Source organism: Crotalus tigris, unplaced genomic scaffold (assembly GCF_016545835.1).
Source record: "Crotalus tigris isolate CLP2741 ecotype Arizona unplaced genomic scaffold, ASM1654583v1 scf7180000017546.9332058, whole genome shotgun sequence".
NCBI lineage: Eukaryota > Metazoa > Chordata > Lepidosauria > Squamata > Viperidae > Crotalus > Crotalus tigris.
In genome coordinates, this window is record NW_024096465.1 from 1,795,876 (window position 1) to 1,822,657 (window position 26,782).

The 26,782-nt window shown below is 36.7% G+C and overlaps 1 protein-coding gene across 1 annotated transcript; it reads left to right on the forward strand.

The window, feature by feature from the left end:
- The first annotated feature begins 154 nt into the window (after positions 1–154).
- DDX1 (DEAD-box helicase 1) lies at positions 155–26,499 on the forward strand. Its single transcript, XM_039334821.1, has 26 exons — positions 155–259; positions 1,468–1,519; positions 2,269–2,332; positions 4,251–4,280; positions 4,665–4,761; positions 6,299–6,346; positions 6,975–7,058; positions 7,416–7,499; positions 8,595–8,671; positions 9,507–9,579; positions 9,666–9,742; positions 10,420–10,534; positions 10,920–11,058; positions 11,164–11,224; positions 11,681–11,779; positions 13,240–13,329; positions 14,429–14,617; positions 15,323–15,374; positions 16,049–16,195; positions 17,079–17,170; positions 18,134–18,206; positions 18,906–18,978; positions 19,057–19,099; positions 19,355–19,450; positions 22,379–22,499; positions 26,236–26,499. The coding sequence occupies exons 1-26, from the start codon at positions 244–246 to the stop codon at positions 26,364–26,366; spliced, it is 2,223 nt and encodes a 740-aa protein (XP_039190755.1). The 5' UTR covers positions 155–243; the 3' UTR covers positions 26,367–26,499.
- Positions 26,500–26,782: the final 283 nt, after the last annotated feature.

Consider the following 26,782-nt stretch of genomic DNA (forward strand, 5'->3'; position numbering starts at 1 on the left):
TTAATCGTCCGGATTGTTGCAGCGCTGATCTGACAACCCCAAACGGTGCGGTTTAATAAAGAATCTGCAGTGTATCTGACTAGCGATTGCCGGAGCCTATTGCGATTGCCGGAACCTTAATTGAGTGGCTGCAGTAACAGCCCGGAGAATTAAGAACGAGGACTTTCAAGTGCGCAGGCGCTGTAAAGTCGAGAGCAAGAGCCTTGAAGGATTGTGCGCCCGGTTAACGGGGAGGGTGCAAGAATGGCGGCGTTTTCAGGTACGTGGCTCCTACCAAGTAACCTAGGATGGAGGCAGAGGAAGGCGCAACGGCATAAAACTTTGATTCTGAATACTGCAAGAGTGCGCTTTTGAGGAAGAGATTTTTGTGTTGGGAATTTACGTAAAGCCGAGTTTCATCTCGGATCGGTTTCGTCCAAAGCTCCAGCATTAGAAAGAGGCTCTCAAAGGGGGAGCTAGTTCCTTTTTAAAGGCTGATGTATGTCTCCGCTCATTGGCCATCAAACTCCTGGATCCAGGCTGTTATAGAATTCTCTTTCCAAATCCTTTGGATATTTGCACATCGTAAGACTCATTTTAAAATAATGTAATTGACACCGGAGAATCTAGGAATGTCCTGATATACTACCTACGTTATGTTTTATAGTACCATGTTGAGATTATAATTACAAGCACCCATCCTCGGCTAGAAAGAGTGTTTCTGAGCATTGGGAAAGTGTTTTCTCCTTGTTAAAAATTAGGACATATATTCAAATGAGTCTTCACAGGTAGACTTGTTATGTGTGCTATAGGGATAGACTTTGTCTCTTCAAAGTGTATCTTGTTCGTTCTGTGAAAGTGGAAATATAATTTCTGTATGCAATAAAATAAGAGAACCCGATTTTCAGAAGGAATAAAAATAGAAATAGAGCTGGAAGGGACCTTGGAGGTCTTCTAGTCAAGCCCCTTGCTCAAGCAGGAGAACCTATCATTTCAGACAGGTGACTGTCCAGTCTCTTCTTAAAAACCTTGAGTGATGGAGCGCCCACGATTTCTGAAGGCAAGCTGTTCCACAGATTGATTGTTCTCACTGGTAGGAGGTTTCTCCTTAATTCCATGTTGCTTCTCTCCTTGATTAGTTTCCATCCATTGTTTCTTGCCTTGTCTTGCCTTCTGGTGCCTTGAAAAATAATTTGACCTCCTATTTAGATTTTAGTGCAGGCATGTCAAACTTGCAACGTCACGTGACGTTGCGCGACATATCGGAGCTTTTTCGCCATTGCCGGCAATGGGATGGGCGCAGCTCCGGTATGATGAAACCGGCCCATGGGCCGGCAGTTTGACACCCCTGTTTTAGTGCTTCATACAGTACCCTAGCATGCATATAATACTGCAACATTAAAATTTGTAACAATTTTTTGCAAACTTGTTTTTCTTCCTCCAAATGTAGTAACACAGCTTGTTAATCGTATTCTTCTATGGTTGCAGAAATGGGTGTTATGCCAGAAATAGCTCAAGCTGTAGAAGAAATGGACTGGCTGTAAGTATGATTATATTCTTTTATCCCCAGTTTTCCTAGTGGGATGGAAAGGATTTTTCACTGATGCAACAGACTGATTCTAGAAATCTTACTTCAGCTCAGTGCAAGATACTTAAGGCAATGATTTACCATTTATTTAGGAGAAAAGCATGGCAGTACTCAAAACACAGTATGCAAAAAAAAGATAAGCTTGTAAACAATTTAGATTTTACAGTCTAGTAAATTTTAACCTATCCAAAGGGAATGGTCGATCACTTGCTGCTGTTGTCTCATTCAGATAAACTTCTCTTGTACAGTGTCCTGTGTATGACCTTCCCCCCCCCCCTTTTCACAGGCCAGAGAGATTGGTTAAATAAGCTGTCTCTTCCTGCTTTTCTCTTCAGCAGAGCAGTTCTGTAAAAGGTGTTAACTGCAAATTAACAGGATCAGTTCTGTGACCTTAACTAGTTGATTACAACCCTTGGCCTGCTTTCCCCTGCTGCCGGAAAACCAAACCTTAATCAGTTTCACACTAAAGGCTTTAGTTGTCAGGCACACCATTGGGGCCAGATGGGTGACAAAGTAATTTAATAAATAAGTAAAATAAACATGCATTGACTGGAAAATGAATTTATTATTACTGTCGTATTTGCAAATTTTTGCTTTAAATGTGGCTATATTTTACAAAATAATCTGAAAATATATCCTGAAGATGTTTGGATTTTGGTTTTTCAGTAAAATGTGAGAGATTCATTATGGTTTTACATTAGTCTGCCTACAGATATCCAAGCGGAGTCCATTCCATTGATTTTAGGAGGAGGCGATGTACTCATGGTATTTATTACACAAGTCTGTCTTATAGAATAATGTTGTATGATGTAATGGTTTATTCATTCTGCTTTGTGTCAGACAGTTCAAATTTTATATTACATTTTAGTATACTGTGGTAATATTGATTATGTATGGAAAATTACAATTTAGAGATGAAAGGATAAATTGAATATGCAGGTTACACAATGAAACTGAATAAGTTAATATTCTTTTTAAATTTTCAACAATACTGCATCATCTGCTTCTCTTCAAAATGAATTAGAATAGAGCTGGAAGGGACCTTGGAGGTCTTCTAGTCTAGCCCCCTGCTCAAGCAGGAATCCCTATATCATTTCAGACAAGTGGCTATCCAGTCTCTTCTTAAAAACTTTGAGTGATGAAGCATCCACAATGTCTGAAGACAAGAGTTCCACTGGTTAATTTTCCTCACTGTTAGAAAGTTTCTCTTTAATTCCAGAATGCTTGTCTTCTTGATTAGTTTCCATCCATTGTTTCTTGTCCTGCCTTCAGGTGCTTTGGAGAATAGCTTGATTCCCTCCTCCTTGCGGCAGGCTCTCAAGTACTGGAATACTGCTATCATATCCCCCTTAGTCCTTTTCTCTAAACTAGTCGTTCCCAAATCCTGCAACTGTTCTTCATATGTTTTAGTCTCCAGACCTTTGATCATCTTAGTTGCTCTTTGAATTTTTTCCAAAGTCTCAACATCTTTTTTGTAGTATGGTGACCAAAATTGGTTGCAGTATTCCAGTGTGGTCTTATTAGGGTTTTATAAAGCGCTACTAATACTTTGCATGATCTTGATTCTATGCCTCTGTTTATACAATCCAGGATTGTATTAGCTTTTTGGGCTGCTGCTGCACACTGCTGGCTCATATTCAATTGATCATCCATTAGGACTCCAAGGTCCCTCTCACGGTTACTGTTTTTGAGCCAGGTCTAGCCTAATCTGTACTTATACCTTAGATTTTTTCTGCCTAAATATAAAACTTTGTTTTTCTCCACATTAAAATTCATTTTGTTGGACAGGGCCCATTGTTCAAGTCTGTCAAGATCTTTTTGGATTCTGAGCTTGTCTTCTGGGGTGTTGGGTATTCCTGCCCACTTAGTGTCATCTGCAAATTTGATGAGTTCCCTTTCTGTTCCCATATCTAAGTCATTTATGAAGATATTGAAGAGTACTAGGCCTAAGACAGAACCTTGTGGTACCCCACTGGTTACTTCCCTCCATGTAGAGGTAATACCATTAAGGACTACTCGTTGAGTATGATTTGTTAGCCAGTTACAAATCCATCTGGTGGTTATGCTGTCTAGCTTATCAAGAAGTAGGTTATGGTCTACTTTGTCAAATGCCTTGCTGAAGTCTAAATATAATATGTCCACATGATTTTGCTGGTCTACTAATTTAGTTATTTGGTCAAAAAATGAAATAAGATTGGTTTGCCATGATCTGTTTTTAAGAAACCCGTGCTGGCTACTAGTTGTAACTTTATTTGTTTCTAGATTTTTTAATTATTTTTTCCAGTATCTTCCCAGGTATTGATGCCAGTCTGATTGGTTTGTAGTTTCCTGGGTGTTTTTTTTTTCTCTTTTTTTGAAGATGGGAACCACATCAGCTCTTTTCCAATTCTCTGGTAGTTCCCCAGTGCTCCAAGATTTGTGCTTCCGCAGTGCTTCATCTAGGACTAGCTACTTGCTAGACTCTACAATATATATTTCCTAAATGACTTTTTAAAAGAAAATATGTAGCTAATTTTGTTTTGGAATTATTACAAATGATAGTATAAAATAGTAATCAACAGCTAATATACCAATGTTCTGGGATTTTACAATTTTTATACTGTTTAATAACACAAAACTGTTTCATCTTGCATTACCAAAAAAATAATTTATATCTTCATGTTTTATTAATTTTTCTACACAGGCTGCAGAAACTGGAAGTGGAAAAACTGGTGTAAGTGAAATTGGTATTTTGCAAAATAATATGCAATTATATACTCATAATGTATGCAGTTCTGTGGAAATATAAAGTATTAATAAATAATAGTATATTTATCCAACAGCTGTACTATGAATTAGTTTAGCCTAAAGGTAAAGGAATGCCCATGTTATGATCTGGGTGATGTTAAGAGACTTAATCATGGATACCTTGTCAGTAAATATTCCATCCATAGATGTGGATTAATGTGTTATATAAATGTTATGATGAGATGTATCAACATTGCTGAGTTATTAATTTTAAAAAGAAACTCTGCTCTTATTTCTGTTTAGCCAAATTTACTTTGTAATTCAGACTTTGAATAAGATTACTAGTGAAATAAATAACTTTATATTTCAGGCATTCAGCATCCCAGTTATTCAAATTGTTTATGAAACACTAAAAGATCAACAGGAAGGAAAAAAGGGTAAAACTACTATTAAAACTGGTGGAGGAGGTAAGATTTTTCTCCAAGGTTTGCTAAAATGTATATATTCTGTGTATCTGGAACCTAATGTGAATTGAAATTTGTCTATATAGCTTATTTATAATTACAGATCTCTGTCCACAGATAACATGCAAAAGACTAATTCAATTATTGTCTAATAAAAGCAACTGTTGTATATTCAGCTTGGGCTAAAAAGAAGTGTGACATTAGTGTCATACTTGACTTATGGTATTGTGGAATAATTTTGTGATACTAATCATTTTGTAAGCTGAATGTCTGACTTAAAAGTTTAGGGTTTTATTTTTACCTGTCTGATAGCTTTTAGAAATGACAGTATGTTGGTTACTTCATAGTTATTCTGCACATTTTTAATCAATTTATATGGTGGCCCATCTCTGGTCAGCTAACAATTGTTAAAAACACAACTAGCCAAGAAAATCAATTATGTAACTGGCAGTCTAGGTGAAAGACCCAATACAATTACAGTTAATGTAACTAACTCATGAGTTCTGACAGTCCAGCCCACAAGCCCAGGACTGCAGCTACTTCTTCAAGACTTTGCAAAAAGCCAAGAAGTTCACAATCAGTCTGATCTTTTGGGGAAATGATGTGCCAAAAGATAGATGCAATGACAGAAAAGAGTGTCCCAGGCTCCTTCTTATGACATTCCATAATTGATGTGACTGGTAACATGCCTCTCCTGTCAGGATGTAATGCAGTGGGAAGAATCAAAGGGAGAAAGGTTTATAACAACAACACCAAAAGTTTTGGATCACATACAACGTTAGATGATAGGATCACAAGCTGAAGAATGATGATTGTCAACATTAAGGCTGATTTTTTTTTTTACAGTTTTGCCTTAAAATTCAGCACAGACTGTTTTTACAGTTTTCCAATATTCTGCCATAGTGTATTATTATTTATACAATCTAATAGTACAGTGAAATATAAAATGTCACTTTTTGCAGCTTTCTTTTTTTTAAAAAAAGCCTTTAAAATATAAATATATTTCAGTGTATTACATTTGATTTCTGATATAAAATATCACATCTCAGTATATAAAGCATGTAAGTATATATATAAAATGGTACAAAATAGTCACAAAAGTTACAAAACATATTAAAAATAAAATTAGAAAAGTTATGCAAATGTAAGAACCTGAACATATACGGTCACAAATTTTATGAACATTTCTTCCAATTTTTATGTCTAAACTAAATGTGGGTTTCTTTATATACATCTGTATCTGCATATCAGATTGTTTAGCTATCTAGAGCAGTGGTTTGCAGACCCCTGGGGGGGAGGGGTGCAATATTGTCACAGGGGGTCCATGGAGGCTTGAAAAAATGTTATGATTTAAATCTTGAATTAAGTCTTGGAGTTCCGTGGCCACAAAAGGGGTCAAGAGGGTCCAGGGTGAAGAAAAGGTTGAGAACTGCTGGTCTAGAGTACTATCATTTTCTACTTTTAAATGTGGGATCTTACCACATCTTACCACTCTACAGATGAAAGTATGTCTTTTTTCCCTTTGTTTTTTTCTCATGAGTGCTCAACAAATGGCAGATGAATCCCTATGACAGAGGAAATGCATTTGGTAAGGCTTCTATAATTCTTTTCTATAAGATCATGCAATAACCTGGTAACCATATGTACGTGAAATCCTGTGCTTGGATGGGAGATCTTCCAGGAAGCTGAGTTTCATAGATAAAGATCAGAGTGTAAATACAGCCGGCAGGTTTTTTTTTTTCCCCCTGTTAACAGTGCTTTTTTTGTCAAAAAAAAAAATGTGCCGGAATTCACACACGTCATACAACCCACCTTGCCTACCCTACAAGGTTCCATCCAAAAAAGGTACCGGAACTCCGTTTTGGGTGTTCTATGACAAAAAAAGTCCTGCCTGTTAATATCCCTGGACAAAATTGAGTATTATTATTTTAATGTGAATTGAAATTGGGGAAACTGTAATAGTTTAATACAGCTTTGCCCAGCCCGTTTTGCAAACCCTTTGGAGCTACGTATCACCACCTCATCTCTAGCCATTGGCTTTAATGTCTGAGACTAATGAGATTTTTTAATCCACAACCATGAGAAATACTGGCTTAATTCACAATTTCCCCCGTGTTTTTAGTGTTGCTCAAAAATCATGATTTTATAACTTGAGGTGGCATTGCAAAAATAACTCTAATAGTTCTTTGTATTTTTAACTCCTTTTGCTTTTTTAGCTATTGGAGCTGATGGTCTGTGCTGCCAAAGCAGGGAAATAAAAGAATGGCATGGATGTCGATCAACTAAGGGTATAACTAAAGGTACTAAACAGCAGAGGTTATGCTTATGTGTGAAAAATCCAGAATACTTGAGCTAAAATATTCAGGTTTCTCTCTCCCTTTTTTTTTTTTTTTTTTTGAGACCATGGTTAAAGATTTAGACACAATAGCAATTCACAGGATGACCAATATTGTCTGTTAGGTCAGTATAACTCTTGAGAATGACTTCACTGTTTTGGAGGCTATAAAAATTATTTACTACTGTATTTTTTATTCAGGTCAAATGTATCACTTGATTTGATCATCATGTATTGGAAGACAAAATCAGTTATGTGTATTCTTTATTGTCACATTCAAAGTGACAATAAAGTGATTATATTTTATTCTTAATTGTTTTAGGAAAATATTATTATGAAGTATCCTGTCGTGACCAGGGTTTGTGCAGAGTTGGATGGTCCTCTTTGCAAGCTTCATTAGATTTGGGTGAGTAGTTTCATAACGATCAAGGTTAAGTACTGACCCTTAATGATAACTGTGGATTGTTAAGCCACACATTTTAAAGAAAGTTCATAATACTAAAGATTGTTAGAGTGTTCTAACTGGAAAAACTAGGTGTGTGTATGTGGGGGGGGGATACTATTTTCAGCAAATGTGATATGCAACTATTTTTATTGTTTTGTTTGTTTATAATGGTCTCCATCAACCATTGAGATAAAGACCTTGCAGTTGAATGACTCAACTGAGAATTTTGTTTGTGCCAGCACTTCATGGCAAGACTTTGGCCTTAAAAATGATTAATTGTATTAGCACAATGATTTATGTTTCATCTTCATACCTCTTCAAATGGTTAACAGTCTGTGACTGGACTGATCATGATGTCACCAAAATATGTACCTTTTTTTCCATGTAGTAGTAGTAGTAATGTTGGAAGGGACCTTGGAGGTCTTCTAGTCCAACCCCCTGCTCAGGCAGGAAACCCTACATCATTTCAGACAAATGGCTGTCCAGTCTCTTCTTAAAAACTTCCAGTGTTGGAGCATCCACGACTTCTGGAGGCAGGTTGTTCCATTGGTTAATTGTTCTAACTGTCAGGACGTTTCTCCTTAGTTCGATATGTCGATATCCATCCATGTTAGGGAGTACAGAACATCAGTGGAAAAGGAGGACAATTTCTGTAGAAAGGCAACATATTCACAAATCCGATATTTGTTTCAGTGCAGAGTTAATGAGCAGTATACTGAATGAAAATCTATGCCATTCTTGTCTCAAAAGTTTAAGAAGCTAAAATGCATGATTTGTTCCTATACCCAGTGAAGGATCTTACTCTTTTTACAGAATGAAGATCCAAATGGGAGTATATAATGGAGAAAACTGGCATTTTTATTGAATTTTTTCCTTCTCTTACAGCCTGACATAAATTCTCATATTCTTCCCGAATCCTCCAGTTAGTGTTTTGGGGGGATACAAAGTCAAGAGAGAAGAAAAAAAAAAATACCAAAATCCTTACCCTCTTCTTTTCTTCCATATTTTAATCAAAAAGTGTATGGTTTTAATTGTGATTTCTTAATTATTCTCTAGGCACTGATAAATTTGGCTTTGGCTATGGTGGAACCGGAAAGAAATCTCATAACAAACAGTTTGATAGTTATGGGGAGGTATGTTTTGATTCCTATTTTTAAGCAAAATGTTATAGGGAAACAAGAGCAATTCTGAGGAAGTAAGTTCAGTTTATAGGTCAGCTGCAGAGGTCTCATAAAGGAAGGGGTGTGGAAGTGAGGATTTGTTTAAAGGGGTTTCTTTTTTAAATGGCCAAATTAAATATTTCTTTGGCATCAGGAAAAGTTTAGGTTTAATGTTGTGTTTTCCAGAGGTCTACGCTTGCATTTTTTTGTAAGAATCACATTTTTTTATGATTAATGGTGATCTGAGGTTCAGCATTTTATTGGGAGAGAATCATGATATTATGGCCAATGAAAATATTTGAAGTGGGCATAAACTTAGAATTCCTTGATAAATAAAAGTAATGTCAGGATTAGATTTAGAGGATGCTACTTGTTGTAATGGCTGATGGGAATATCCTGAGAGACAGAAGAAAGGAGAATTGCAATCAGGTCAAAGTGTCAGCTAATAGATATCTCAGCCCACAGAATGGATGGGAACAGAAAAATCATTTCAGAAAAAACCCTGGTTCCCTGGATGATGGACATGGAAGAAGAGAAGTGCTTTCAATAGATTCTGTTAGGGTAACCTTACAATAAATGTAGCGTTAGCATTCAGTTTTTTGGTTTCTTACCTGGACTACCTCAAAGGGCAGACATGTATCATTTCTTGTAAGTTTCTTCCATCTAGCATTCAGCTCTGAACAGATAGAAATGTGTTTTTTTTCTGTAAAATATTCCTTGAGCTCCTGTCAGGTCATCTTTAATTTTCATCTTTTGCCTTCTATATGACAAGTTCCAAGGATATAACGAGTTCCTTTTGTTTTTACAGGAATTCACCATGCATGACACAATAGGTTGTTATATTGATGCCGATAAAGGTCAAATCTCATTTTCAAAAAATGGTAAGTAATCTATGTTGTTTTTCTACTAAGTAATTCATTAATTGTATTGTTGAGATAAATATTTCCACACAGTCCTTTTCTTCCAGGAAAGGATCTTGGACTTGCATTTGAAATTCCACAGAATCTAAAAAACCAGGCACTCTTTCCAGCTTGTGTCCTAAAGGTAATCTTTTTCTCCTTCACAAAGGTTAAGAGCTATGCTAATCAGATTTTAAAACATATCACCATCCCTCTTTTATGATTATTGAAACTGCTGTGTCTTTCATGGGGAGTGGAGGATAAGCAAGTGTTGTAATTTTACTTCTTTGCCTAGCTAACAGCAAAACCAAGAAAATAGTTAATCAGCTTTATCATAAGGGAACATTAATAAGAGTTGTTTGAAGGGTAGATCTTAAAAATTATTGGAGACATAAGTAGTAGCATTAAGAAAATGGTTAATCAGCTTTATTCCTAAAGGAATACTAATAGAGTAGTTTGTAGGATAAATCTCAAAAATTATTTAAGACATTAGTAATAACGTGGTTTTTTTTAGAATTTGTGTTATTTTCAAACGGCAAGATCTCATCCTGTATCACAGTTCACTTCAAAAATCAGTCATGCAAAGGCCCTCTAGTACCAGATATGCTAATTAAGATAAAAACAGAATTTAACATTCCTGCAAGGAGGAAGTCAAATGTCAAATTGTTTGAGTAATAGCGGTTTAGAAAAATGTCTTCCTTTCTCTGAGAATGGTTTTTGGGGGCAGGTTTTAGTGCACCAGCAGCAATCTATGAAAATGTTTTGAGTATTTATTCTTCCCCATTTACACATATATTATTTTCTTTTACCCATCCTTCTCAGAATGCTGAATTAAAATTCAACTTTGGTGAAGAGGACTTTAAGTTTCCAGTCAAAGATGGCTTCACTGCTATTGATAAAGCTCCCGAGAGTAATGCTATGAAGTCCCAGCACACAGGTATGTTTGAGGCCTCAACAAATTTAACAAATAGCAATTTCTGTAAGCTACCTTTAGTTACTGTGAGTGAGTTGGACAGCCATATAAATGTTCTTAATAAATAAATAAATCAGTGTGAAAGGCATTTTATGTAACATGGAGTTAAGAACATGAAAGTTCTTAATTGAAATAAGTCATAGTTATAACAGATCCATTGAAATCAAATGAACTCAAGTGGCCAATGAGTAATTTAAGTCCCATTTATTTCTATGAATTTATTTTTCATGCTGTTTTATGTGAATCCAGAGTACTGTCTTTTAGACCTTCCTACCTTATAAGTAAATATATTTAAAATTATTTTTGGCTATCATTTCAAAACCAACATGTCTGTCCTGTCCCATTTCAGGAAGTGCACAAGTAGCACAGACCAAAAATTTACCAAACGCTCCCAAAGCTTTGATTGTGGAGCCATCCAGAGAGTTAGCAGAGCAAACTCTGAACAATGTGAAACAATTCAAAAAATACGTTGAAAATCCTAAATTAAGGTAAAGTCAAATGACTGAATTGAGAAGGGAGAATGAATGAATGGAGAGTTGCATTTTTCCATATAAATTCATTATATTTTCCTTTTGTTTATCTGCCTCTCCTAGGGAACTCCTGATTATTGGTGGTGTTGCTGCAAGAGAGCAGCTCTCCATATTGGAGCAAGGGGTAAGTGAAGATGGTACTTTGTTCATCTTGTGTAATTTTCTTTTTAAGTATACAGGTTTATTTGTTCATGTCAGATGAAAAGCTTTTTTTTCCTTTTAAATTATAATGATGACTCTAACCAAAAAAAAAAAGCAAATACAATCCCTCCCCCCACCCCAATAACACTGGGATGGGTGAAGCCTACAATATGAATTTATAATAATTTAAACACTGAGGTAGAATTCTTGTTCCCCTTCAATAATTTACATGCGTATGGATGCAAATCACAATCAAAAAGAAAAAATATTGTAAAGCAGTATGTACAATCAATGCTCTTTGGGTATTGCTTTTACTTACCCAGTTTTAAGCATCTCTTTAAAAAAATTTTTTTTTAAAAAAACTGGGTAAGTAAAAAATTTTTAAAGAGAGCTTCTTTAAAGAAAGGCATAACATTGCTGCTTCCATTTTATTTTATAGGTGGACATAGTTGTTGGAACTCCCGGAAGACTGGACGATCTTGTTTCAACTGGAAAATTGGCTTTATCTCAAATTAGGTTCCTAGTGCTTGATGAGGCGGTGAGTATCAAGCATTTTTTAAAGCAGTCTATTAACACAAACATGCACATTAGTGCTTTGGTGGTCATTCCCTTGATTCTGTAGCATGCGTGATCCATTGACAAAGACATACATTGCATGACCAGACAATTTGCTTTGATCTGAAGCTAAAAGAGGCACGCAAGAGCTGCTCAAATCCTGGCTAGGTTTTGCAGTTGGAAGTGATCAGCATATGCCTTTTCAGAAAGGTGTCTCAGAAGAGTGGCTATTTTTATAAAGCACTCAAGGCAACGGACGTACATAATACCTTTTTTCTTTCTATGTTCCCCACAGTCAGTGCTTTTTTTGTAAAAAAAAAAAAAAAAAAAAGTGCCGGAGCTCACACACGTGATACAACCCGCCTTGCCTACCCTACAAGATCCCATCCAAAAAAGGTGCCGGAACTCCGTTCTGGGCGTTCTATGACAAAAAAAGCCCTGCCCACAGTAACAACCCTGTGAAATGGGTTGGGTTGAGAGAGGGTGACTGATCCAAATTAACCCAGCCGGCTTTCATGTCTAAGAAGGGACTAGAACTCACAATCTCCTGGTGCCTTTAACCACTAGATCAAACTGGCTCTCTTATTACTTATTACATATAAAGAATGGTTTCTGGAATTGGGTATGTCTAGTTTAATGAAGAGAAGGACTAGAGGTGACATGATAGCAGTGTTCCAATATCTCAGGTTGCCACAAAGGGGGAGGGGTGTCAATCTATTATCCAAAGCACCAGAAGGCAGGACAAGAGACAAAGGATGGAAATTAAACCAGAAGAGAAGCAACCTAGAACTAAAGAGAAATTTCCTGACAGTTAGAACAATTAATCAGTGGAACAACCTGCCTTCAGAAGCTGTGAATACTCCAGCACTGGAAGTTTTTAAGAAGAGACTGGACAACCATTTGTTTGAAATGGTATAGGGTTTCCTGCCTGAGCAGGGGGTTGGACTAGAAGACCTGCAAGGTCCCTTCCAACTCTGTTGTTGTTGTTGTTGTTGTTGTTATCTTTTTCTGTATTTCCCAAATCCATCCTGAATGTATTTATTTTATTAAAAAAATTATATGGCTGCCCAAGTCACACATAGATAACTCTGTGTCTTACCACATTTTAAAAATCACAACATAAAAACCTATTTTTAAAAAAACCCACCTGACCCCATGACAGCAGTAACCCAATCAAATTAACCACTTGATCTGCTCCATCTCTCTTTGGGGTCCGCAGGCCTGCTGACATGACATGAATGTGGGATAAAGAAGACAAATTATAACTATTCACACAAATGGTTGCCATCTGTCATCTCCTCATTTTTATCTGTCTTATTTTTTCACGGCATGTCCTAATTTGTTAACTGGATTTGATGGAATCATCTGACTAATAGTCACGCATCTTAGCTTTAGAATCTAGGCAATCTAATGAAACTCTTAACATTTCTATTCCCCACACAGGATGGCCTCCTTAGTCAAGGTTATTCAGATTTCATCAACCGCATTCATTCTCAGATTCCTCAGATAACCTCTGATGGAAAGAGGCTGCAGGTATGAAGTTTGCTTGCTATTTCTGTGTCGACATTTTCCAAAATTTGCTAATACTATAATCTAGCAAATGTTGATCTGTTACCTGTCTCTATTTAGGGGAAAGTAAATTTTATACAGTGAGCTTTGGCAAATCATAGGCATATACACTTTATTCTGTATCATTTGGCTGGGATAGTTGCATTATAAAACAACCTGAAAAAATAACAAAACCCTCTGCCTGTTATATCGCCCGAAGCAGTGTTTCCAACTACTACTATCAGTTTTTATTTTTGTTTGTTTTATACAAGTGAAAATGGCAGTAGAGAGAATTGGCCATGCTAGTCAAATAAAGAGGCTGGCTGCTCTTTTGTTTTTGTCTTACGTGTACACGTCTACAGCACAGAAGACTTCAGACTATATGTGTGACAAATTGTATATATTCAGTAAGCATAGTTTTCTACTTAACTATATTTTTATAGGCATTTTGGTAGAGCAAAAGATAGGGCTCAGGGCTCTAGAGCAGGGGTCTTCAAAATTGACCCTTTTATGACTTGTGGACTTCAACTCCCAGAATTCCTTAGCCAGCGTGTCTGGCTGAGGAATTCTGGGAGTTGAAGTCCACAAGTCATAAAAGGGCCAAGTTTGAAGACCCCTGCTCTAGAGCGATACTGTTGCAATTAAAGAGAGCAGTCCTAATAAGAGGGAGGAAAGGCTGATGGGACAGATATTTCTGTTACTTTGAAAGAAAATAAATGAGGGTTGAATCTGGTAAAGCCACAGTTCCCTCTGATGCGCGCCTTGGTGGGATTTTATGCAGAAAAAATTCTAGTAGAAATTTAATAAGAGGTTCAAATCAAATATTCCCCTCTCCCCTTCTGCTAGAAAAACAGTGCCATCTCCCCATCTTGATTTCTTATAAATAACTGCCCAAGAGGCGTAGGGTTGTTTAGCAAGTTGTACCACATTACAGATTTTAATACTGGGATGTGACTATGCTTTCATTCATCATTGCCAGTTATAAAAGGCTCAATAATTGATAGGACGTATAACAATGTGCACCCTATACAGACACCCTCATTCTAAAATTTCAGCCTTAACCTGAAACAATTTGTGTTTTAAGGTCATTGTGTGTTCTGCAACTCTGCATTCATTTGATGTAAAGAAGTTATCTGAGAAGATTATGCACTTCCCCACTTGGGTAGATTTGAAAGGCGAGGATTCTGTTCCAGAAAGCGTGCACCATGTTGTGGTTCCTGTGAATCCCAAAACTGACAAACAATGGGAGAGGCTTGGTAAAAATCACATCAGAGTAAGTGGAAATCAAAGTGTTTGGTTTTCAGTTTGCTAAAAATTAAAGGCAAGCAGACAGGCCTAAGTCAAAGTGAAATGTTGTAAAGTTAGGGGGACACTTGCTTTCAAATATCAAATGGGGTGGCGGTTTTAAAGCCCGGCCTAACTTATCATAGTTGGCTAAAAAGTGAAAGCAGGGCAGTCTGTATGTGATAATGTATAAAAAGAGGTACAATATACTACAGGCTCACTTGATCTAATTCAGAAAATTAGGCAAAAACTTATCTACACTTAGATGATTGCAGGGCTGAACTGAGAATGAAGCCAAACAATGTTATTTGAATGTGTATTTAAATAAATAATTGGATGGGAGAAATAAACATTCTGTTGCACTCTAGGAGGTGTGGGTTGGCATATTTATCAAAAGATATTAGTGGAAATAAGTACTTCATCAACGTTAATTTTATTTTTTAGATCTGGATTTTTTTTAAGGCTTTAACACTTTTGTTTTGCTTGAAAGGAAATTATTCATTAGACTGAAAGCCTTAGGATAATTTTATATCCGTTTGTTGCAGTTATATGCTGCATTTTCCCCAGAACTCTGCCCAGTAAAAATATTTGTTACATTTTAAGACAGTATCATGATTTAAGAGATCTTGTGGGTCATCTTTACTAGGACCTCCTTTTGGGCCACAGTTTTAACGATCACCATTTAACTTTGCAGACAGATGAGGTGCACGCAAAGGATAATACAAGACCTGGTACAAATTCTTCAGGTAACGACTGCTTTGATCAAGCTGCTGTGTATTAGTCATAGATATAATGATGAAAAAGTCTGTATGGACCAATTTATTATATTTTGCTTTAAAATTCCGAACCCATGTTTTTTTCCTTGATCAGAAGAGGTTAGAAGAAAAAATAGTTAAAACTTATCAATATTACAGGTACTCCTCGACTTTCAACAGTTCATTTAGTGACTGTTCAAAGTTACAACGGAACTGAAAAAAAATGACTTATGACCGTTTTTCCCACTTACAACCTTGCAAGATCTCCATGGTCAAGCAATCAAACTTCAAATGTTTTGCAACTGACTCATATTTATGACATTTCCGTGTCCCTGGGTCATGTGATCACCTTCTTGTGGCCTTCTGGCAAGCAAAGTCAATGGGGAAGCCAGATTCACTTAACAACTGGGTTACTAACTTAACAGCTACAGTGATTCATTTAACAACTGTGGCAAGAAAGGTGGTAAAATGGGGCAAAATTCACTTAACAACTGTCTCGCTTAGAAACATAAATTTTGGGCTCAGTTGTGGTCCAGGACTACCTGTATTCCCAAACAATTGCGATAATACTCGATTAATGTATTTTCAGAATAAGTGGCTGGGTTTTCCGTGCGTAATGTATCTGAACTGTTGTGTAGGAATAATGTTCCTTTTCTTTTAATCAGAAATGTGGTCAGAGGCAATTAAGATTTTAAAAGGAGAATATGCTGTTCGTGCCATTAAGGAACACAAGATGGATCAAGCAATAGTCTTCTGCAGAACAAAGATAGATTGTGATAATATGGAGCAATACTTTATACAGCAAGGAGGAGGTAGTATTACTGTGTCTCTTAATACTTCGCTCCTTTCTTTTATGAATGTATTTTTTCCATGGGTTTTTTTTTTTGTGCAAAGGATAACTTTTTACAAATGATAGTTTCCTGCTGGTAGGATTGTTCTTTTTTTTCCACTACTTTAAAGAGTAGTGAGAATTGGCATCACATATAGGCAGTTCTGCAGCAAAAGAAATGTTTCCTGTCAGCAATTCAGGGATCCTCTTTTGATGGTTTTTTTTTTTTTTAGTTCTCTTGTTTATCCCACAAGTGAAACAATCTCCTCTTTTAACTTCTGTGGCAGTAAAGGAAATATCAGGGGTTAGAAAAATGTCTTCAAGGCCGGTAACGTGGGCATGCAACCTTGCTGGCTATGGTGAAAGCAGAAACTGGGCATGTTCAAAGTAATTCTGTGTGCGCGCATGTGTGCATCTCACATATCCACATTTCTCATATATCCTATCAGTTACTTAAATTTTGGTTTTCTCTTTCCCAATTCAAACATTCCAGTCTCCCCCTATTTTTCCCAGTGTGAAACCGAATTTAAATTTAGTGATTTTAACTGTAAAAAATGTGTTGATGGGCTTTGACACATTCTCTCTCTTCAAATGAGAAGTTGAGCAAGGAACTGAAAGAGTAAAGAGAGCTACATATCCACTGGTGTGCACAGGATCCACATCTGCAGGAACTTCCAATGTATACTGCTCAAAAAAATAAAGGGAACACATCCTATAGGATTTCTTATAGGATGTGTTCCCTTTATTTTTTTGAGCAGTATATTATACGCACAGAGATACACACACACACACACGTACACCCACTGATTGTGACAATACAGAAGTATAATATATGGTGTTTCTAATATATTCTGATTGTTTTAAAGGTCCAGATAAGAAGGGACATCAGTTCTCATGTGTGTGCCTGCATGGAGACAGAAAGCCTCATGAGAGAAAGCAGAATTTGGAGCGCTTTAAGGTAATTATGGCTTTAATAACTCAAAGGCCTCCATATTGAGAGCTGAAAATTGGACATTTATTTCAATTTAATTGATGAATCGTTAATAATTGCATAACTTAAACAGCAATAGCATTTAAACTTATATACCGCTTGACAGTGCTTTTACCGCTTTAAACTGCCCTCTCTAAGCGGTTTACAGAGTTAGCCTATTGCCCCCAACAATCTGGGTCCTCATTTTACCGACCTCAGCAGGATGGAAAGTTGAGTCCACCCTGAGCCTGTCAGGATCAAACTGCTGGCAGATGGCAGTCAGCAGAAGTAGCCTACAGTCCTGCATTCTATCCACTGTGTCACCACGGCTCAGTTGTTGTTGTTAGTTGCGAAGTCGTGTCCAACCCGTCGCGACCCCATGGACAACGTTCCTCCAGGCCTTCCTGTCCTCTCCCATCTTCTGGAGTCCATTTAGGCTCAGTATTGTGCCCTATTCTCCTTGTCTGTTCAAGAGTCAGGGAGATGTCCCCAGACAGTCCTCCACAAATGATGAGGCACTTATTTTCTAAGCCCACTAGGAGAATGACCAGGAATCCCAACAATGGATGAAGAGGCAGGATAGCCCTTTTCATCAATTCACCATTCCTCCTGCAAGCTCAGGAGTACAGTCTGCGAGCTCACGTTTGTGCGGACCAGTTGCTGGCATGCCGTGGCCCAGTACTGGTCCACGGACAGGGGGTTGGGGACCCCTGATTTAGATTGTAAGAATCCCAAGAAGTCTGGGAAAGTGAAGCATGTAGCAGTAGGAGGAATTAGTAAAAAATCAGTCTTTGCCATTGGCAATTCTGTTAGGTCAAAGGCATTTTATGGCAAGGTATCTTTGGATTCAAGGCTTTATAGCTTTATTGAGTTATAGTTGATATATTGTATTTAAATTAGAATGATCATATAAAAATGAAATTACATCTAAATTTGCTCTTTTCTGTTTAGAAAGCAGAGGTCAGATGTTTGATCTGCACAGATGTAGCAGCTAGAGGAATCGATATCACTGGTGTGCCATACGGTAAGAATTGTCAATACTTTACCAACATCGAGAAAGTCTACTCTTAGCTGAAGGCATGAAATTGTTGAATTGGCAGTTACAATAGAAATACTGCTGCTGAGTGCAATATTCAATTTGTGCAGCTTATAAGTTGATACAAGTTTGTGTTTAATGTAAACCCTAAATTCAGTTAATACAAGGCTAGCAAGTCTGCATTTGAGAATGTGTGCAGATGCGATTGGGGTTTTAGATGCTACTAATCTTTGTGTGCAAAATGGAGAAAAGGAAGACTGGCAGAGGAGAATAGCACAAGATTAAAAAAGAAGAGGCTTGTTATTATATTAAAGGAAAAATTTGATGTAATTGAATGGCATGAACGTGGTCGTAGCAATATTAAAATAGGGTGTTATCTATGATATCTTTCTTTTGTTTTATTTTGCTCTTTCTAACTACTTTGTGACTTTGTTAACTCACAAATTTAAATAATAAATTCTTTTAATCCTTTACTGAAATACTTCATTAATATACATATAGAACTTTATGATTAATATTTTCCATTACCTATTTCTGTCAGAGTGAAACCAATTACCATAATTTCCCACAGAAATATCACGTTGAAGAGTTCAAATTCAAATAATGTGACCATTTTTTGGGGGGGGGAGGATTTATTAACAGCACTAATTGAGACATGCCTATAAATACCCTTTCCTTTTTTAACAGTTATCAATGTCACACTTCCGGATGAAAAACAGAATTATGTTCATCGGATTGGCAGAGTGGGACGAGCTGAGCGGTATGTTGGAAAATGTTATTATTCATCTTGTATCATTTTTGAGATGATTAAATGAAGACTCTCGTTTGTTTGTTTTAGCATGGGCCTAGCAATTTCCCTGGTGGCAGCAGAGAAAGAAAAAGTAAGTTCTGCTTCCTTAAAACATGAAGATACACAGCAGATTAAGATTTTCTTTATGCTGTGTATTTGTGACTGCTTCTATGCATATAGCCATTAAGAATTCAAACTTAATTCAGTGTTATGACAATTAGCTTTCTGTAAATCCAAAATGCCATTCTGGCCATTTTAATTCCAACCACCCCCCCCCCCATTTTTTTTAACTGTATTCCAGTGTTTAGTGTTTTTTCTTCTTGTAACCTTCAGGCTTCTCTTCTAGGTTTGGTATCATTCATGCCCCAGTCGTGGGAAGAACTGTTACAATACTAGACTGAAGGATGAAGGTGGTTGCACTATTTGGTACAATGAGATGCAGGTAATCTTTTTCCTGGTTCCATTAAAAGCTTTCCTATGTAACTTTGCATTTCAAGAGCAGGCGTGGTCCTTTTAGCTGCAGTTTTTCAAAATGTATCTAAAATAGTCGAGCCCCAATCACTGATCCACTGGAAAGTTCTAATTAAAATCAGCGTTCCGGCCTAAGGCTAGCCACATTTTTCAGAGCTAAACTCTTTTTGCAATGTCTTGGAACCTAGAGCAGGGGTAGGCAACTTTGGCTCTTTTATGACTCGTGGACTTCAACTCCCAGAATTCCTGAGCCAGCCATGCTGAGGGGAAAGGGAGAGGTTTCCAAGCTGAGCCATGCTGGCTCAGGAAATCTGGGAGTTGAAGTCCACGAGTTGAAGTCCATAAAAAAGCCAAGGTTGCTTACCCCTGACCTAAAGTTTCAGATGCACAGTAGAATTCCCAAGGGTGAGTAAGTAGGCAGAGATGTGAAACTGAAGTTGTAATTCACATTAAGATTACCCATATTACTCATTACAGGCTTGGCCTTTCCTTTAAGCACACTGCCTTTTCTACCATGTAGGAATGCACTTCACATTTAATACTATTTAATTCTAATGTTTTAGGTCATTTAATTGTAATCTTTGATAACTTTAATTAAAAAGATTGCTTATGTATATACAAAAACCTTCTCAGTAGTGAAGTTGTGCTGACTGGAGATGGTGACTATGGGAAGAGCACAATAGATAGTCCCCAACTTACAACAGTTCATTTAGTGACTGTTCAAAGTTACAACAGCCCTGAAAAAAGTGACTTATGACCTCTTTTAACACCTACAACCATTACAGCATTCCCTTTGGTCATATGATCAAAATTCAGATACTTGGCAGCTGGTTCATATTTATGACAGTTGCAGTGTCCTGGGATCATATGAACTGTGTTATTAACAACTGCAAAGATTCACTTAACAATTATGATTAGAAAGACTCAGCTCACTAGTAAATTTTGTGGCTCAATTGTGGTCATAAGCCAAGGACTTACCTGTACATCTGGGGTAAACATAGTTTCTGTGTTAACGTAGCAAGGCCCTCTTTGCAAGGGTGAATAGACTAATGTTTTATGAATTTAGGAAGAGGAATTGATGCATTAACCATTTCAGGAGATCTTTGAAATATGTATATTCAGTCACTATCTATTTTTAGTGGAAGTTTATGGTAGAAAGCAGCAGTGTTTTTTGGAAAATCTTTAAGTTTGTTGGCTCAAAAATATAATTTTTGAGCCATCAGCATTTTCATGACTATGCTAAGGTCAGCTAAGTGGTGTTTACCAGTAACAAACCCTAACCTAAAACCAGGAGAAAAAGTCTTGACATTTGATTTCACTCAGATATAGAACACATACTAATATAATAATCTACCATTTTCTCATATACAGTGGTCTCATTACCTATTTTACAGATGGGTTACTTTTCCCTTATAGACAATTATGGTAGTCTAGCCTTTATTCCTTAAGCTAATCAACCAAGCTTTCGAGATATAACTCTAAAGAGAAATATGACATTGAGACATAAACGTGTTTATATATTGCTAGGTTGTATCAGTATGTGTGGACCACAGCCATAAATCTGAGGATGCGAGATGATTTCAACTGATAATTCCCACATAGTTGTTTAATCCTTAAGTTAATAAAATTAGACAACATACCTTTAAACAATTTGTTAACTTTATGCTTCTGATATGGTTTCAAATATACATACCTAGTTCTTGCACTAAACTTTTGTTAGTATAATCAGTTAAACAAGCAGACATCACCTACTCCGATTTATTTATTTTATTTATTAAATTTATTGGCCATCCATATTACCACAGGGTAACTAGATGACATTTGGTCTGAATGCCCTAAAAATGGTTGAGGAGGGTTGAGAAATTTGGAGAATCAGGTTTGGAAGGCTTTGGAGAGACAAATCGTTTCCACGTTTCTGCAGAAAATGATTTCTAAAGCAGAAAAATTGTCCGTTCACAGAAATACATTATTGAACTCTATCCTTTTATCATTAATTGCCTGTAATACTAAAATAGATTTTAGTTTCTTGAGATTGTAACAAGTCTCACAAAACAAAATGACAATTGATATAATTAATTTTAATTTCAGGTTAAAATTACTTATTATTTTGCAAATTCAGTGTTAAAATTCTGCTATCCTTCACTATATGAATGCAACACAAGACAATTTGTTTGTGCTTAAGTACCATTTCTTATTTTTAGTGACTCTTAGAAGATTGGGAATACACTTAAGTTCTAAATCTTATTGATTCAAAAGTTTATATTTTTAATTTGTTTGAGAAGATTGTGTTTTCCTGAAATAAAATGCTGTGCAGATAATATAGATAGATAGATAGATAGATAGATACATACATACATACATACATACATACATACATACATACATACATACATACATACATACATACAATCTAACCATAAATGTCTGTGGAGATTCTCAGTCATCCAAGTCATCATTGTCCCAAAAGTGCTTTTTCAAAAGGCAACTGGACTTTGTCTTTGTCTTTCCTTGAAGACATCAGAACTGAAGAAGCTTCTTGGATGAGAAGTGAAACATTGTCAAGGAAAAGTTGCCTTTTGAAAAAGCACTTTAGGGACAATCTAACCATAAGATCTGCTTCTTCCTCCTACTGTTTGCTCCTAAGGCATTACTGCCGTCTCTCAAGTTTATTCATTAATTAATCTCAGTAATTGCTAGGATCAGTTTAGTGTGCTAAACAGTATCATGGTTTGTTTGATGCTGGTGCTTAGTGAGATGTGTAAACTTCGGCAGTGTGAGTTATTCAACTAACAATAGCTAAAAGCAAAGTGTATTATTTAAATCCATCCATTGTATTGTCTATCATGGAGAATTGGAGATCATTTTACAGCCTGGATTTCTTTCATTTTATGACATTCAGCTTTTAGGTGAAATAGAAGAACATCTGAACTGCACCATTACTCAGGTTGAGCCAGATATTAAAGTCCCAGTAGATGATTTTGATGGCAAGGTCACCTATGGGAAAAGGAGAGCTGCTGGTGGTAAGTGGACAACCATTAAAAATCCGCCTGCATTTTGGAATGGAGAATTGATTTTTATGGTGAATTATAATTTTATTTTTGTTGTTAATTGTGAAGTTGTGTCCAACCCATCGCGACCCCATGGACAACGTTCCTCCAGGTCTTCCTGTCCTCTACCATCTTCTGGAGTCCATTTAAGTTCACGCTTACTGCTTCAGTGACTCCATCCAGCCACCTCATTCTCTGTCGTCCCCTTCTTCTATTGCCCTCAATCTTTCCCAGCATTAGGCCCTTTTCCAGTGAGTCCTTCCTTCTCATTAGGTGGCCAAAGTACTTGAGTTTCAACTTCAGGATCTGGCCTTCTAAAGAGCAGTCGGGTTTGATCTCTTCTAGGACTGACCGGTTTGAACGCCTTGCAGTCCAAGGGACTCGCAGGAGTCTTCTCCAGCACCATAGTTCAAAGGCCTCAATTCTTTGTCGCTCAGCCTTTCTTATGGTCCAACTTTCACATCCATACATTGCAACTGGGAAAACCATGGCCTGGACTATACGCACTTTTGTTGGCAGGGTGATGTCTCTGCTTTTTAGAATGCTGTCTATATTTGCCATAGCTTTCCTCCCCAGGAGCAAGCGTCTTTTAATTTCTTGGCTGCAGTCCCCATCTGAGGTGATCTTTGAGCCCAGAAAAATAAAATCTGTCACTACCTCCATTTCTTCCCCATCTATTTGCCAGGAATTGAGAGGGCTGGGTGCCATGATTTTGGTTTTCTTAATGTTGAGTTTCAAGCCAACTTTTGCACTCTCCTTCTTCACCCGCATCAAGAGGCTCTTTAGTTCCTCTTCACTTTTTGCCATTAGAGTGGTATCATCTGCATATCTTAGGTTGTTGATATTTCTCCCGGCAATCTTAATTCCAACTTTTGATTCATCTAGCTCTGCCTTTCTCATGATGTGCTCTGCATACAAGTTAAATAGGCAGGGCGACAGTATACAGCCTTGCCGGACTCCTTTTCCAATTTTGAACCAATCAGTGGTTCCGTGTCCAGTTTTCACTGTTGCTTCTTGACCTGCATATAGGTTTCTCAAGAGACAAATAAGATGGTCTGGTATTCCCATCTCTTTAAGAACTTGCCACAATTTGTTGTGATCCACACAATCAAAGGCTTTAGCATAGTCAATGAAGCAGAAGTAGATGTTTTTCTGGAACTCCCTAGCTTTCTCCATGATCCAACGTATGTTGGCAATTTGATCTCTAGTTCCTCTGCCTCTTCAAAATCCTGCCTGCACTTCTGGTAGTTCTCGATCCACATACTGTTAGAGTCTAGCTTGTAGGATTTTAAGCATACCTTTACTAGCATGTGAAATGAGTGCAATGGTGCGATAGTTTGAACATTCTTTGGCATTGCCTTTCTTTGGAATTGGAATGTAAACTGACCTTTTCCAATCCTGTAATCACTGTTGAGTTTTCCAAATTTGCTGGCAAATTGAGTGTAGTACTTTTACTGCATCGTCTTTTAAGATTTTGAATAGCTCAGCTGGAATACTGTCACCTCCACTAGCTTTGTTGTTGCTCAGATTTCCTTAAATCTATTTGTCACCTCTACTGTATATTCATCAGGAATATGATTTAGTTCATACCTGAGTGGCCTAGTGCTTTTTCCTACTTTCTTCAATTTAAACCTAAATTTTGCAATGAGAAGCTCATGATCTGAGCAACAGTCAGCTCCTGGTCTTGTTTTTACTGACTTTTATTTCACTTCACATTCTAGGATGTCTGGCTCGAGGTCAGTGACTACCACATCATGGTTATCTGGGACGTTAAGCTTGTTCTTGTATAGTTCTTCTGTGTACTTTTGCTACCTCTTCTTAATCTCTTTTGCCTCTGTTAAGTCTCTGCCATTTCGGTCCTTTATCATGCCCATCTTTGCATGAAACGGTCCCTTCATATCCAATTTTCTTGAAGAGATCTCTGGTCCTCCCTATTCTGTTGTTTTCTTCTATTTCTTTGCACTGTTCATTTAAGAAGGTATTCTTATCTCTTCTAGCTATTCTCTGGAATTCTGCATTCAGTTGGGTGTATCTTTCTCTTTCTCCTTTGCCTTTTGCTTCCCTTCTTTCCTCAGCTATTTGCAAAGCTTCCTCAGGCAGCCATTTTGCTTTCTTGCATTTCTTTTTCTTTGGGATGGTTTTAGTTTCTACCTCTTGTACAATGTTGCAAACTTCCGTCCATAGTTCTTCAGGCACTCTGTCTATCAGATCTAATTCCTTAAATCTATTTGTCACCTCTTCTGTATATTCATCAGGAATATGATTTAGTTCATACCTGAGTGGCCTAGTGCTTTTCCCTACTTTCTTCAATTTAAGCCTAAATTTTGCAGTGAGAAGCTCATGATCTGAGCAACAGTCAGCTCCTGGTCTTGTTTTTACTGACTTTTATTTTATTATATCTGATAATTATATCTTATCTAAGTGACTTAACATGGCAAAATACTTTTCAGGAATTTCAATGTTGCTGTTGTCCAATTTCAGTTCCCTGAAATTCCCCCCCCCAAAAAAAAATGAATTAGGATTCCTTTCAAAACCAGTTTAGGGTTCTTTTGTTGGCTTCTTTTTATATAAGGAAATTCCTCCATGTAAAATACTTCAAGACACTTGAAAAATAAAGTTTCTTGCCTATTGCTTATTTTAAGTCCCCACTTAATGTGTAGAAGTGTAATTATCAAACAGATCGTCTATTTTTTATAACCCATTCCTCAGCTATTTTCTCTCTGACTTGGCATTCAGTGTGCATTTCCCATCTGAGAATTATATGTTAATATAAACGCCTATTTTGGTTAAATATTTTTTAAATAATAAATTAATATGGAAACAATAGAAATGTAGGTATATAAGTATTCCTTAAAATATTATCATTTTGACTGTTATACTCATGTTAATTATATATAGATATTATAATAGCTATTATATTATCTAGTATGTCATTTCTTATATGAAGTATTTTGCAATTAAAATACTTGTAATTAAACTCTGTCTCCCTAGGACCAGGACACTGGAATTCTTTCCACAAACTGAAAAATAATTTTGTAAACACAAAGGGAGATTTACTTTTTATACTAATATTTTAAAAGAATCTGTTTAGTTCTGGATACAGTTTAATTATAATCCAAATGAAAGCATATTCAGAATGGAATTTATTTCAGAATTTCAAATTTTTAAAAGTATTTTGATACAGCGTGGGCATTTACTATATCAAAAGATTAGTATACATAAGTCTAAGATAACTCTTTAGATCAAAGACACATTTTTTTAATCCAGAAAAATAAATACCACTTTATGTTCTTGCTTGCTTGTTCTCAAACACCCCCTTCTGGATCCCATGGGTATAGCAATGAAATCTGAGGCAAGGTCAAAATTTGGTATCCTTTTATGCATACAGTAGTTGGATTAATTGGGGCAATTTCTTTAGTGAGCTTATTAGAGGCTTAATATATCTTTTTTTTTAACCACTTATTTAAAACGGATAATTATGCTGCAATAATTCAATGATTTGCTGCCGAATTTAAGAATATTATTTTGGGCAAGTTTTAAAAATAGACCGGGATCCACACGCAAACCAGAAGAGGCTTACTTCATCTTTGACTAGTAATGTTTGACTTGTAATTTTTTTATTAGACATTACATATAGAAGAATAGTCAATATTTTTGATTGATTGTACCTACATAGAGAAGAAGGGTAACGTATTTTGGATCTTTGCAGGTGGAACATACAAAGGCCATGTGGACCTTCTGGCACCTACAGTGCAAGAGTTGGCTGCCCTTGAAAAGGAAGCCCAGACATCTTTCCTGCATCTTGGTTACCTTCCTAATCAGCTGTTTAGAACATTTTGAGCCTTGTCTCAGGTGTTCGGCCTGTATGAGGATGCTATGACTATACTGTCAGTCTTGCATGTTCACCAGCCTTGGAAACCTTGACAAATTAGCTACTAGTATTGATCCAATAAAAGTGAGCTGCTCATAATCACATTTGTGTTTTATATCTTCTTTTCCTTGGATGTGTTAGAAAGATATCTAGTCTAGTGATTCTTACTTAACACAATGTTTAAAGCTTCAGAATTTGTTTTAATCGTCATCAAATTTGGGCTTTGATGGATGGGGAAAAAAATTAAACATTAGCACAGTGTTTCAGAGAGTTTTTAAACTGAGCTTGTTTCTAAAGTTCAGGGAGATTCAAATTCTGCACAAAGCAACTCACATTATAAATACTAAATGTAGAAAAAAATTGAGGCACCTCTATTGAAAAAGCA